This window comes from Myodes glareolus, chromosome 18, assembly GCF_982192425.1.
Source record: "Myodes glareolus chromosome 18, mMyoGla1.1, whole genome shotgun sequence".
Lineage (NCBI taxonomy): Eukaryota > Metazoa > Chordata > Mammalia > Rodentia > Cricetidae > Myodes > Myodes glareolus.
In genome coordinates, this window is record NC_142043.1 from 67,063,060 (window position 1) to 67,077,579 (window position 14,520).

At 54.0% G+C, this 14,520-nt stretch overlaps 1 protein-coding gene across 6 annotated transcripts in view; it reads right to left on the reverse strand.

The window, feature by feature from the left end:
• Positions 1 to 2,216: 2,216 nt before the first annotated feature.
• Positions 2,217 to 14,520, reverse strand: part of Anks1a (ankyrin repeat and sterile alpha motif domain containing 1A) — a 160,948-nt gene continuing 148,644 nt past the window's right edge. For 2 of the 6 annotated variants that reach the window (XM_085679893.2, XM_085679892.2), the window contains 11 exons: positions 14,237 to 14,335; positions 13,198 to 13,350; positions 13,010 to 13,117; positions 12,390 to 12,554; positions 11,178 to 11,303; positions 10,865 to 10,936; positions 10,478 to 10,564; positions 7,855 to 7,992; positions 6,363 to 6,533; positions 6,002 to 6,100; positions 4,313 to 5,553 (listed from right to left, as the gene is read on the reverse strand). In XM_085679893.2, the coding sequence (XP_085536019.1) occupies positions 5,434 to 5,553; positions 6,002 to 6,100; positions 6,363 to 6,533; positions 7,855 to 7,992; positions 10,478 to 10,564; positions 10,865 to 10,936; positions 11,178 to 11,303; positions 12,390 to 12,554; positions 13,010 to 13,117; positions 13,198 to 13,350; positions 14,237 to 14,335 (1,338 nt within the window). In that variant the 3' untranslated portion in view covers positions 4,313 to 5,433. The other 4 variants (XM_085679891.2, XM_085679888.2, XM_085679889.2 and 1 more) reach the window with 3 other exon arrangements.

The following is a 14,520-nucleotide window of genomic DNA, read 5'->3' on the forward strand; positions in this document are numbered from 1 at the left end:
TTGTCCTCCCTCCTGTGCCTTTGAGCCGTGGCTGACCACGCTGTCCACTGCTGCAGGTACACAGGCAAGGGCTTGCAGCCGGAGTCTTGCATTAAAGCATGCTTGTGTTTCTGTGGCTGACCTTCCTGCTATGCCAAGGTTTCGGTCTGGCTAACTTTCCCACCAGCTTTTCTGGGTCAATTTCTGGTGACAAAGTTCTTCCATTTTCTTTCACCCTCAAAGGCCCTGATTCTGGTTCCTTCCTGAAAAATACTGACTTGTTTTCGATGAGGTAGGATTGTTGTGGAATATTTAACTTTGCAAGGGTGTGTTTAACTATGTAAAGATGTGTTGCTGTTTTACCTTGCTTGCCTAAGGCACCTGAATGGTCTAACAAAAAGCTGAACAGCCAAGAGTGAGGGAGGAGGTATTACAGGCAGGACTTCAGGCAGGGAGAGTAAGTAGGAGGAAGAATTTAGGCTTAGGGGAAGACAGAAAAAGACACCAGGGAAATGCCAGGGGCCAGCCAGGCACAGAGGAAGCAGGAAAGCAGAGCACACAGAAGGAAAGAAAGGTAAAAAGCCCTGAGACAAAATGTAGGGGAAAAGAAACAGGCTTAATTAAAAGAGCTAGTGGGGCAAGCCCAAGTAAAGGCAGGGTATTCTAAATCTCCATGTCTTTATATGGGGCTGGCTGGTGACCCCCAAAATGCCAACTACATAAGATTCTGGTTTGTCAATTCCTCCCTCCCCTCCCATCTTTTTTTTTTTTTTTTTTTTGAGGTGCAGGGTCTTACTCTAGTCCAGGAATGTACTAGAACTCAGGACATAACCCAGAGTAACCTCAGCTCATGACACACCACCCTAGCATCCCAAGTGCTGGGTTATAAGACCAGACATATGCCACTATGTGCAGTGGTGTGGGCTGAAGACAAGTTCCATGTCATCCAATTGCTTTTCTTGTAGTGGTGCACACCTTTAATCCCAACACTGGGAGGCAGAGGCAGGCAGATCTCTGAGTTCAAGGCCAGCCTGGTCTACAGAGCAAGTCCCAGGACAGCCAGAAACCCTGTCTCAAAATCCCTCCCCTCCCCCAAATTACTTTTTCTTCAGAAATCTGATTATGCAGTACTAGTATCTTGGGTAAGGATTTTGTTGGGTTTATCCATTTTCAGGTTTGTTCTGCTATCAGCAGGTTTGGGTTTCTTGCCAAAACTGTGATTAAGGCATTTATTTATTTATTTAGTAGTATTTTTCCTTTTTGAAATAGTCCACCAGAGAGTCTGCCCACTCTGCACTCTGAGTCCAAGCTGCTCTGAATGCAAGCCCTCTGTGCCTTTGCCTCCTGAAAGCTGGGGCTGTAGACTTGTGCCGCCCGCCACAGGACTGATGCCTGGCTGGAACTGCTGCTGTTGGCCACCGCTCTGCTAGCAAAGGGATGACACAGCTTCCCTGCAGCCATGCTAGACAGATCCAGATTCCTCCTTTGGCCTCAGCCAACACCACTGTCCTCATGAAGAGCCTCAAGTAGACAGCCAAGCTCCCCTGTGGCATTTGGATAAAGGGGAGCAAAGACCAGAACCGAACTGTCTTGTCTTTCAAGGCTGCCTCTTCCCTGGTGCTGATCTACAACGACTTTTGCTTGCCTCCCTCACTGCCTCCACCCAGCCAATTGGTGTTTCCATTGTATCTGTCCTGGGTTTAAACTGTCCTGAAGAAGGGAAGCAGATGTTCCCAGTCTTCTTATCGAGCCACCCTGGGTTTCATGTGGTACAAACATTAATTCCAGTTGTTTCTTTTTATGAATGGCTGCATTTTGCTATGCAGAGATGTTTGGTTTTATATAGAGCTGAGCACATAAAAATGTATCAGGGTTTTAGTGCATGCTTGACAGGGCTTTTCTCAGTAAGACCCTGCGATGGAGGCTTTGGGCACTGAGCTGCGCATGTTCAGCACAAATCTTGCAGCCCAGCTAGGGGAGCAGTTCTTCCAGCTTTAGACCTCAGTGGACATCTGTGGGGGAGCCTGGCACAAGGTGTAAAACCCATCTGTGGCCACGCATCCCTTGTGGTTCGGTCATGTCCCTAAGGATCCTGCTGCAAATAGGCCTGGCTGCCTGGGCTTCCTTGGCGCCTGCCTGCTGAAGGACACAGGTCCTCGACCTGCAGTGGCATCTAGCCCGTGTCCATGCGTAACATGAGGAAAGCAGCTTTCCAATTCAGACTCAGAAGCGATGGCTGGTTTCCACCGTTCTCCTTTATTAGCTCAGTCTGTCCTAAGCTGTACAGCTACGAAAATAACAGACAGAGCCGGAAGCCCAGGAGACGCACTCCGTAGTGAGGTCAGCCTATGCTGTTGCACGGTCGGTTATGTTTGGTACCACAAGGTGTTCATAATTCAAACAAAATTGGACAGATTAACAATTTTATGTACAGTAAAACAAAAGGGAAGTCATTCAAGTATCAAAATATGGAAACAAAGATTAAATAACATTTTTCTTACAATCCAGTCCCACTGTCTGCCATGAGCAACAACTTCTGTGACCTGTAGCTTAGCCGACTGTGAGACACCGTGACGATTGCAGCCGTGGGTTCTGAGTGTTCAAACCCAAGGCTTCTGGAGAACTCCCAAATAGGCAACCTCAGAGGCAGAGCCTGCTGGAGCGGGCCTCCTGCTCAGGGCAGCTGGCTGGCTGGGAGGCCAGGAAGGGAGCCTGCGGCCACTGCAGCAAGGGCACTGGGCACGTTTTACCACTCTGACCAGAATGGTTCCTTCACAGCCTCGGTCTTGCCATAGGGCATGACCTGTACAAGTGCCAAAGGCAGACCCTTCCACTTGGCACCTGTCCTGAAAGGGAGAGACCCACCCCGAGGAGTAGAAGAGGAATTTGACTATTCAGAAACCAATCTTGAAAGGAGACCCAGAGCAGACAAGCTAGAGACTTTCTGGTAGAAACACCCTGAATAAATAAGACATAGCAGCGTCAAGGGGAAGTGCCTGCCTGGGATTTCTAGAACAAAATGCAGCTGGAGCTAATTGTAGTGTCTGCAGTGTCCCCAGGCTTCGTGCCTACCACTGAGCTCACCTCTGGGAGCAGGATTCCTGCAAGGTGGGGGCGGAGAGTGTGAAGCAGGGAAAGGAAGTTCTGTGGCCAGTACCTAGCAGTGGAGGACCACTGGCTTCTTCCCAGGAAGGACAAAAAGCCCACAGGCCTAGCAGAGGTAAACCCTGCTTCCCAAGGAGCAGCGCTCCATGCGCACACCCCGAGCTGCAGTCACAGATCTGCTCAAGCCGGGCCTCCTGCCCCCAAGACCAGAATGCGTGCTGCCAGAGAGGCCTGCCACCTGCTAACGCACCCACGGGCTCAGTGCTTCCCTCCTTCGCTCTCCACTCCAGGAACGCCGGGGAGTGGCTGGCCTGGCCGTCCCCATCCCCAGGACTCTGCTCCTCACCGCTCCTCAGGCCCGGGAGGATGACTGCCACCTAAGTCACTCTAAAGAGCAAAGCTAGCAGAAGAGTCTAAGGGACACCAGCTTGTCCTCAAGACCATGGCCGGGAAGACTGTCACTGGACATAGCCTTTTCCACATCTGGAACAGACTTGTCCAGCAAGAGGAAACAACAGTCAAAAAACCAGAGTGAGGCCAGCCAAGTTCCAAGCTGGCAAGCTGCAATCTTAGCTGATAACCACTAGCGCCCCAAACAAAGCCACTTCTCCCTTCTGACACGGCTGCTAAAGCCTGCCAGCACACGGCACGGCTGCTGTGGGCAGTGCTAACGTGGACAGGAGAGTACCAAGGGGTTCCCCACACCACAAACTACTTGCTCATCCCCACTGGAACCCCAGAAACTTCTGCTCTGGCCAAGGGCCATCACCCCAGTCCAGCTCTAGACTAGTAGCTGGGAACAAAAGTCTAAAGTCTCAACTCTGCCCCAAGTCTCCCCCAGGCTGGGACTCCATCTTGCAGGCAGAGGGCTGGACAGATGAGGTCTTTTCCTGTCATCTTGATCGACAGCTTTATCCAGAAGCTGGAACCAAGTATTAAAAATTTATATATATAAAAAAAAGATTACATTTTCCTATTAAAAACACATGTCCTGGACAGGCCACTCTTGGGCCACCAAGAGTTATGGTCCCGTCGGCTAGACGCCTGGTGTCTTCTCTGCCTCCATGGCTGGGTTTGATCTGCCAGACCAAGCGCTGAAAGGAGATCCTACGGGCAGGGCTGGGCCTGGGTCTTCAGAGCTGTCGACGAGGCTCGGTGCGGGGGCAGGAGCCTGTGCTTTCCACGGCTGTGTCTGCAGCACAGTGGCTCCTCCGTGGCTCAGCTTGGCAGAAGCAAACAACGGGGGAGGAAAGAGTTAAACCAAAGTCTGCGCAAGGTGGAGGAAACGGAAAGGACACAGAGCAGAAGAGAAGGCCCCTGCCTCCCCCGAGCAGGGCCGAGCGCCCTCCACAGCCTACAGCCCACCTGTCCAGGAAGGCACAAAGACAGACACGCTCGAAGGGCCAGCCCTGGTAGACAGCTCTCTTCCACTGTCCTACACTGTTGGCACCAAGGCCACAGGAACCAGTTCTTCTGCCTCCTGCCATCTAGACTGATCTTCCCACATCAGGACATGTGGGGCTGTCTCCAAGATGAGCTGCATGATGCTAGCTGGGGATGGCTGGATGACGGCTGTCTCAGGTCCCCACCACCATAGGGAGTGTGAGAAGGCTGCCAGACACCAGAGAAGCTGCTCAGTCTCCGCCCTGTGCGCAGGCAGCTCCACTCTGAGAAGGAAGAAGGTGCACTTGTGTGCAGGGCACACCTCGGTGAGCTGGACTCCAGAACCAGGCCGACAGCACAGAAAGGGGCCAAGCACACGCAGGTCCCTCAAGAACCCACTGTTTGGACGTGCTCGAGGGTGTGGCCAGTACCAGCCTTGGCCCTTACAGAAAGTCTGTCCCTGGTGAAGCCATATCACGGGGCCTGACCAGGTGAGAAAGCAGCTGTGTGCAGGGCCCCTGGCACTGGGTGATCACAGTGGTGGGTGGGTCACAGCAGCACCTGAGAGTGCTGTGTGCAGGGCCCCTGGCACTGGGTGGTCACAGTGGTAGGTGGGTCAGGAAAGGTGGAAAACTGGTAGCTTTTGGCATCCAGCTGTGACCCAGGATAGGACAGGAGAGGAGAGCAACCCTGGGGAGGCTACTGGGGTCCCCGTGGAAGCTACCCCCACTCCTCACCTCCCAGGACCTATTGCAGAGGCTTTGGGGCCCTCGAACGAAAGCTGCCCTAGCTGTCCTCGGCCCACAGGGAGGTTCACAGTGTGGGTGGTGGTAAGCAGGAGCTCTGAGGGAGGAGGTGTCTAGAGCTCTGCAGGAGGGCAGGTCTCATGCAGCTGGAAGGAGAGCTGAGACAGCAGAGCCATCGGGTGGCAAAGGCACAGTGGGGTAGTGGAGACAGGGTGGCTGTTTAGAAGATAGTGGTCTCATACTTGGTGCTGAGGCTCCGCTTAGAGTCTGGCTTTGGGTCCACAATCCAGGAAACACTAGCATGGGATGGGGCCTCCTGGTCCGAGTCAGGCGGTTCCAGCTGCCAAACAAGGAGACAGGGTTAAGACTGAATGCAGCCTCTGCACAGGGCCCAGCACACCTGCCCGCCCTGAAGGTGAAGGACGGGCACCTCCAGGAGCTTGAAACAGTTCCTCGGGGGCTACACAGAGGAACCCTGCCCCGCTAGAGTTCACACTCTAAGCTGCAGTCTGGTCATGGTGGGCAGGAAGGGGACGAATGCTCAGAAGCCCCCAGCCCCTGGGTCCCTCTAGTGGGCAGAAGAGCTCAGCCTGAGGCCGACCACTGCACGCATTCTAGACCTTTCAGAGGACACACGACAAAGACAAAGGGCAGAGCACACAGCGAGGGCATCTCCAGAAAGGAAAAGAGTGTCACACAGGCAGAGCATGAGGCCACCAGGATATGAGACAGCTCACGGACGACGCTTCAGAGAGCCTGACACACAAGACAGCGGGAGGCAGAAAGACCTTGGCTCCAGGACTAAGAGACGGCAGCGGTAGGTAGGAAGGACGGTGGGTGGTGCAGGTGTGACAGTGACAACAGCGAGTATCAGGGGGCATCGGCACCTGAGGCGCAGAGCAAAGCAGACAGACGGGGATGTCACTGGTGTTGTAGCCACACACGGCAGCCCCAGGACGACTTGCCCGATCGGGCATGACAGTGGAAGACGGCTGCCCTCTCCTGCCCAAGGAACCCAGGGCTGCAGGGGAGGGGAGCTAAAGGAAGAGGGCTGCTTTCCTGGGGCAACTGCCAAGGACTGAGAAGACATTTGATGCCCAGCTCCACCCAAGCCCTGGGGTGCCTTGTGGATGGGGGATGGGCACGTACTGCAGACTTCCTCACGCCGACCCGAGGCTTAGGCACCGGTTTGGAAGATTTTGTTTCAATCATTGCAGCTGCAGAGGCCCCCATCGCCCTGGATTTCTGGGCCTGAAGGGCCAGCTGATAGGCCACCTCAAACGCCTGCCCCAGGGTCAGGATGATCTCGTAGGTGAGGTTCTGGGAAGAAACAGAGAGGCTGCTGAGCACTGCAGATTCCTGCGGACCCTGTACTCCTACAGGGAGCAGGAAACTTCTTTTTGAAAATACAAAGTTAAGCCCAGCAGTGGTGGCACACACCTTTAATAATAGCACCCAGAGCCAGGGACTTTAATCCCAAGAGGCAGAGGCAGGCAGATCTCTGAGTTCAAGGCTAGCCTGGTCTACAGAGCAAGTTTCAGGACAGCCATGGGTTACACAGAGAAACCCTGACTCAAAAAACCAAAAACAACAAAACAAAATAATTATAAAAAAAAAACAAACCCAACAGACTTATTTCACAGTGAGGAATTCCAGCACACTTAGCTTCCTTAGGCACGATTCTTTCAAACACTAAACTTCAAAACCAGCTAAGCTGGGGCTGGAGAGCCAGCTCAGAGGTTCAGAGCACTGACAGAGGACCTGGGTTCAGTTCCCAGCACCCACATGGTGGCTCACAGCCATCTGTAGTGAGATCTGATGCCCTCTTCTAGCCTAAAGGAATACATGCAGATAGAGCCCTCGTACACAAAGATTTTTAAAAAACCAAAGCACAGCTGGGCTGCTCATATCACAAGAAGAGACACCTGTAGCCCATCCCTGGCGTCCTGGGGACTGTGCTCTCTCCTGAGTCTTCTCTGGCTGGCTTCCCAAGGTGGAGGGAGCATCAGTGATCGGTAGAGTGTGCCCTCAAACCCATGTGCCTAGAAGCCCCGTGGTCCACTTCTGTGGACCATAGCCTGTGGTTATGCAGCACAGCGAGTTAGGAGCAGGTGTGCCTCTGCGAGCCACAGGTGAGGAGCTGCTAGCTTACACCATGTAATCTTCAGTACAGCCCAGAGGGAGTAGACGTAATGTTTTTACATCATCCAGCTACTAGGGGCAAAGCTGGGCATCTGACACCACAGTCTGGGGCTGCAAAGACTTCCTGAGCGTCTGTGTGGAGGAAGCCCCAGAGAGCTAGACACAGGAGACTTCCTGCTGGGTGAGCAGGAGCAAGGAGAGCCAAGGCCAGGGTGTAGCACTATCAGCAGCTTGGGGACCTGTCCCACCTAGGAAACACGTAGCTAAAAAACCAAGGTGCCACCAATAGCCACGCTTAGGGTGCTTCCCTCTGGGCTGCCACTCCTGCTGTGAAAAGGGCTGCACTGGGCACCACTGGCTTCATTCGCAGGCTAGTCCTGCCTGTTAGGGCTAGGCCAGCACAGATCCCCATCTAGTCACAGGGTGGCGGGCTCCTCCGTGGCCTTGGTCATCTTTGCCTTCTCAAGGCAGAGCCTACTGTTGTCACGGGGACACTCACCACATCCACTGTGCTGAAAACATGGCAGTAGTGGTGGCTCGTCTGCAGGTCCTTGGTGATGTAGGCAAAGGTACATAGGTCCTCCGGGTCCTGCGCAGCGCAAGAAATGTTCCGGATCTCATGCTCAGCAATGACATTCTGCCAGGAAAAATGTGTTCTGGAACTCACGGTCCTCTCAGGGCATGCCTCTAGGATTACTACCCTAGCCTTTTAGCAGCCTGGAACTCCAGACAAACCCCTCTCTTTCCTCACCCCTGGCCCTGGCCAACAGGCAGCAAAGTGTTCCCAGGCAAACGCATGCTCCACCTGTCCCCCCACACGAGGGCAGCAGAGCACGGAGGGAACCGCTGAGGCCAGGCCAGGGACCTGACAACCAGGTGGCTCTGCCCACTGCTACCCTTTGGACAGGAAGTGCTTCAAAGACTCATGTACTGGACACTTTTCTCCAGCTTTGGCAATATTCTAGAAGATGCTGGAGACTTTAAGAGGCGGGGCACAGGAAACAGGTTATCGCGAACATGCTTTTGGAAGGTTATATGGGCCAAGGCCCTCCTCACTGGTTCCTGTCCACCACAACAGAGCAAGCTTGCTGTTCTGAAACCGTAAGCCAGACAAGCCCTTTGTGCTCTGAATTAGTTCTGGGCTGCTTGGTCACGGCATGAACAGGTAACGTGACATGGAAGTGGAGCTAGGCAGTGCCTAACCTGACAACATGGTTCCGCACCCGTGCAAAGGTATGCATGTGGAGGAGTCTGGAAATGCGGGATAGAAAAGGCCACTCCCTGTCCCTGCCCCTGGACTGAGAGGCTGAGGTGGAGCAGGTGCATTAGAAGGGGCTACAGCTATGGTGTTTGAGCCAGGCTTACAGGGAGAACTGGAAACAATAACCAAAGCAGAAAGCTGTAATGAAGCTGCCCAGGACAAAATGGTTTCTGAAGACAGGAGTAGCATTAAAAAGGAGCCGAAGGCTCTGCATTAGAATAACAGGAAAGTGACTTTGGAGGCAGTCTGGGCACTGGGCAGACCCTACCCACGACAAACCCAATAGGATGGAAGCGTGAACTTGTGAAGGGCAGCCGCTAGAGCGCGCTCTGCCTGTGCGGGACCGCCTAGGAGGTGTTTTCCTGGAGCCATCTGACCGTGTTCTACCACTGTGGAACACTCCTTCACTGTGAATATGTGTCACTGGCTGGTTTAACAAAGACGCTGACTGGCCAACAGCTGAACAGGATAAAGTTAGGCAAGAGAGCCAGACTAGGGAGAGGAAGGGCGGCAGACACAGAAGCAAGACGGGCATGTTGTACTGAGAAACGGCACCAAGCCACATGGCAAAGCACAGATAAGAACTATGAGTTAATTTAAATGTAAGGCTTAGCTAGTAACGAGCCTGAGCTGAGCTATTGGCCCAGCATTCATATTAAACCCCTGTGTGTTTATTTGGGAGCTGCTGGCAGGACAGAAACTTTGCCTACAAGCCACAGCCGTGGCCTAAGGGCCCAGCTACTTTAGTGACAGCAGACCCTGGCATCACCTATGAGATACTAGTTTTGCTGTCATGAAGAGTGAGAAAGGTTACAGGGTCATGGAGGCCTGCTCTCCAATTTCAAAGGAAGACCCAAGGGCCAGGTGGGGCCAGGCAAGAAGCTGTGACGGTAACAGCAATGGAGACTGAAGGCACCAGGAATATGGATATTTCCCAAGAAAAGCTGGGCACAGTGACCAGAGGCAAGAGCTGAAACAGCAGGCTTCCGACCCCCCCTAGCCCTCAGAGTAACACACCACATGCCCAGATGCCAGCCATGGAACTATGGGTACCACTGACCTTGCTGGGCCCTGGTTTGCTTTGGTCTGATCTTTCTCTGCTATTCATGTTTTCCTTAGAGTGAAGTTTTTATTCTGTGTCATTTGGTTAGTTGGGAGCATGAGATTTGTCTCCTAACTTCTACTATTCAGGAAGTAAACATGCGTAGGGAGTTTTGCCTGTGTGTGCCTGTGAGCCACATGGGCCTGGTGCCTGCTGAGGCCAGGGAAATTCCATCTTCCTGGAAGTGGAATTACAAATGGTTATGAGCCATGTGGATGCTAAAAATTGAACCTGGGTCCTACGGCAGAGCAGCCAGCGCTCTTACCCACTTAGCATCTCTCCAGCCTGGTTTCTGACTTTTATTGGAGCTCACAGTTAATAGTCTGAGCTGGGCATGGCAGCACATGCTTTTAATCCTGCACTCGTGAGGCAGAGGCAGGCAGATCTCTGTGCGCTCAAAGCCAGCCTGGTCTGCAGAGTGCCAGGACTATAGATTACTAGATGGTCAGGAGCCAATGGGACCAGCGGCAGAAGACATAGTTAGGAAATGAGGTGTCCCTGGAAGGATCATGTACTGATGGCCGGCCTTGGCTGGTAGTGCTATTATAGGAGGTGCCAGAGCCTTGTCCCTGCCCTTTCCTGTCTGTCCCCTTGAGCTCCATGAAGTGAATAGCCTCTACCACATGTGCCCCAACCCCGTGTGTACTGCCCGAAACACTGAGGCAGGTGACCACAGACCAGCCCTTCTGAAACTCAGGTGGTTTTCTCTCAGGCATCTGGTTATGGGACACCTGCCGGCAGGCCTCACAAGAACCATACCTTGTTGGAAGCATCGATGAACTTGACCCCTTTGTATGTGATGGACAGGATGATGGTCGGGACTTTCTTCATGTGCTCTGTAGATTTCTGTAAGAAATATGGGGCAGGCTGAGAGTGATCTGATGGTAAGGTCCACCCCTCCGTGGTGCAGTCGGCCCAGGGGTGGTAACTGGCATTCCCACTTGCTGTTCTGGTCAGCCACCTCCCCGCGGTTTCCCTTTCTATTTTCATGCTGTGTATATGTCAGCAAGAAGAGGGCATTGGATTCTCATGGAACTGGAGTTACAGGTAGTTGTGAGCCGCCATGTGGGTGCTGGGAATTGAACCAGGGTCCTTGGCAAGGGCACCGGTGCTCTTAACTGCTGAGCTGTCTCTCCAGTCCCTTACCCGCATTTTGGCACAGGCATCTTGTGTGGATTCTGTCCCTCGCAGATCTTTAATCAGCATGGAGCCCAGATACTGTGGGAAGGGGCAGAAGGTGGGTTTAGGAACAAGTGTGCTGTCGTGTAGGATGACCTAGCCAATGTGGGCCATCCTGCTGTTAGAGGGTTACCTTTCCCAACACAGTCCTCTCCTGTCCCATCAGAGTTCCCTCCCCTTAGCACAGCAGAGGCTGGCCTGTGGTCCTGGGTTCAGCCTTGTGAACAGCTGCCCCAGAGGGAAGGGTGGGTGGCCATCTGGGAGAGAGTGAGCGACTCACATTAGCCTCATAACCACAGGATTCAAAGATGAGTTTTTCTGGCTGGTGCTGCCAGCTCTGCACCGGAGCATAGGGGGCGGCCAGGCTGGGCGGACGGAGGGTCAGCTTGGTCTCACTGGGCTCCTCCTGTAAAAACACACACAGTTGGACACAGCTCACCTGTTCCAGGGGAGCTCACAAATTCACTTTCCGGCTCTAGCATACCCAAGTGTGGGGAAACTGGTGACCCCAGCAAGGGCAGGAGTCAGGTGCAGAGGGCACTGGGGCCAAGGGAGGTGCTCTCAGGGCAAGTGCAGCCAGGAAGAGCTCCGGCACCCGAGACAGGAGCAGGCACATAGCAGGATGTGTGGAAACACAAGCCGCAGGCACGTTTTGCACAAAGAACAAAGGCTGAGGCCATGGAGCTGAGTCCTTAGATTCCTCAGGTCCTGGGCAAAGGATGCGATTTAAATGGACCCTCTGCTAACAACTGGGGTGAGAGGAGCCACCGTAGTACAGGGGATGGAGTCTATACAGGGGATGGAGATACAGGTTCAGAAAAGATCTCAGACTTCTGCTACCATTATGTGCAGGCTCCACAGAGAACTGAACAACTGGGCAGTGTTCAAGTCTGTAAATAAACAGCTGCAGAAAGGAGAGGGAATGCGGAGAGAACAGGGAGACGCCTAGTGACGTGGAGTGTGTGCAGGGTGTCACCTGTGGGAGTGAGATGTCAGCTCTCCCAGAGGGGAAGGGACACCTGCCAAGTTGGGGTCCAGAAGGCTACTTGCAGCAAGGGGCAGAGCCAGAGGCAGGAGGACAGACAGGCAAGCACTGGAAGAATGTGTGAGGGTGTGGGCTCCAAAGGCTGAGCCCAGAATGCGAGACTGCACCAGCCCTGCCCTGGTGAAGCACAGGGAGCAGCAAATGTCTAGCTGTGCTCAGAGTCTAAGGACAGCGGCGGCGGAGCACACGGGGAACTGGGTTGTGGTTCTGCAGGGTTGGTGGACAGGAGGACAAGGAGCTTTCAGCTACAGAGAAGTTCTGGGGGCCAAGATGGGTGAGAGGGTGGGATTAGCCATGGGGATGAGCAAGGGCCTGCAGGGCTAGACAGGACGACCATGCCACAGGAGAGCCCCAGATCTGAAGATGGGAGGCCCTGGGTAGGGGTGAAGTAGGCCGCAGTGCTGCCTCCTGATGCTGACCCCTGCAGGTTCTGACCCTTCCGCTCACCTGGACTCTGAAGCGCTCGACTCGAGAGGCTGCCCCAGGGTCGTATGGGCTGTCGTGGCGCCTCCTGCTGGTGTCTGCCGAGGGCAGCAGCAGTTCTGCTGACCGCCCTGTGCAGGAATCATTCTGGCTCAGCGGGGACGACGTCTGGGAGATTAAGTCCTGGCACTGTTGGGCAAGAAACTGGTGAAATTCCCAGCTGAACATGTCGGCTGTTCTGAGGCTATCTAGGGTGAGTACAGAGCTGAGGGGTGGAGAGCAAGGAGGGGCACAAGTGGCCAAGAGCAGTGGACAGAGGCGACTAGGCCTTGCCTGGGCCCAGGAAGGAGCAAATCCCCCAGAGGCCAAGTAGCCTCACCAACCCCATCCTGCAGAAGCCGTGGGCTCACATTTATTAGCACTAGGTGAGGCCCCAGCCTGGAATCGCCTACGTGAGCTCTTTGCTATAGCTAAAGTGGTCCTTCGCTGGCGGCCATCTTGCACCTTGGGATACAGACAGGTGTCACTCTCCTGTGTGTGAGTCCAGCAGGAGAGGGCAGCAGAATAGCTGTCTGCTATTCTGAGTCATGTTGAAACCAGGACAAAAACACAGAGTCAGAGACCGTCTCCCTCTTTGAACTCACTCTTAGCTGGGAAAACCTCGGGGGCTTCTGGGGTGGCTCCTCATAGGGCCTTTCCGCAAGCGAGGCGATGATGCGTTTACGGTGGCCCAGCAGGTGAACCTTCAGGACCTGGTGTTGGAGCAGAGGGGTGGTGAGTGGAGCGGGGCTCCTCAGCCCCCTCCTGCCCTAGCCTCCCACGCTGCACTCACGTTGACAAGCTCCAGCTCCCAGAGGTTCTTCACAGTGTCGATGGAGCTGTAGCCGCTGGACAGGAAGGAATGGATGTAGTCCTGCAGCCCCAGTGAGTCCAACCAGGAGGGCACCGAGGGGGGGCTGACCCCATCATAGCCAAGAGCCTTCACCTGTGGTGTGAGGAAGCAGAATGGCATCCCTGAGTCTCAGAGCACCTGGGGACCGAGGGCTACCCCGAGTCACAGCCCTCACCACTCTGAGAGGTAGCAGCTGCTTGATATAAGGACGAGGGGCCAGTAGGTGAGGCAAGATGGAGGGAAGGGGTGACAGACTGCTTCTCCCTGAGCTCTGGGAGGTCACAGGCTTGTAATGGCAAGAACAGAATGTGTGCCAATGAAGCAGTTACTTCCTGAACTCTGGGTTAGTGAAAAGATCAATGGGACACTGGCCACGGCACTAACCGTCAAGGGATGGAGGCTGTAGCCGCAGAGAAGTCAGTGCTGCCGCTGCCTCTCATGCCTGCTCCTCTAGGGCCTCTCTGGGGTCAAGATAGGCTAGCCTGGGCTCTGATGAGTCAAAAGAGACTCCAAAGGTGGCACCAGTGACAGGCCAAGACTATGGGACTAGGTTCTGTGCCAAGAGGACCCTAGATCTTCCTTGGCCAATAAGACAAGATGCTTATTACCTCTGAGGCCCTGTGGGGCTTTACAGGGAAGGAACCAAGACCCTCTGCCCTGCTGGGCTCTTATGAGGGCAGACATGGGACAAGACCTGCATGCCTTAGAGCCAGGCTCCTTTCCACTCAATCTAGGTCAGCGGTTCTCAACTTTCCTAATGTTGTGATCCTTTAATACAGTTCCTCGTGTTGTGTTAACCCCAACCATAAAGTTACTTTGTTGTTAATTCATAGCTGTAATTTTGCTGTTGTTGTGAATTGTAAATATCTGATATGCAGAATATCTGGTAATGTGACCCCTGTGAAGGGGTCATGACCCACATGTTGAGAACCACTGGTCTAGGCATTCAAGAAGACAGCCCTGGCCCAGGAGCGGTCACCTTAGGCAGTGAGCGTGCAGCCTGCAGCAGCTTCCGCCGGTGCTGTGGGTCACTGATGCCAATCTCCCTCAGGTCTTGCTCTTCCATCACATTCGAGCCCTGAGACAGAGAAGAAGTTAGGTCCTTCCTACACTGAAGCCTGGTGTCTGTCAAGTCAGCCTGCCATGACCCCATGCCAGATTTTTCTGTCACAGCTACTAAGTGAAGGCAAGACGGTCACCAGACAGCGGCCAGCATAAGCTGAAGGCAAACCTGCTCAGACTGTCCATTCCCCGAGTGCCTGG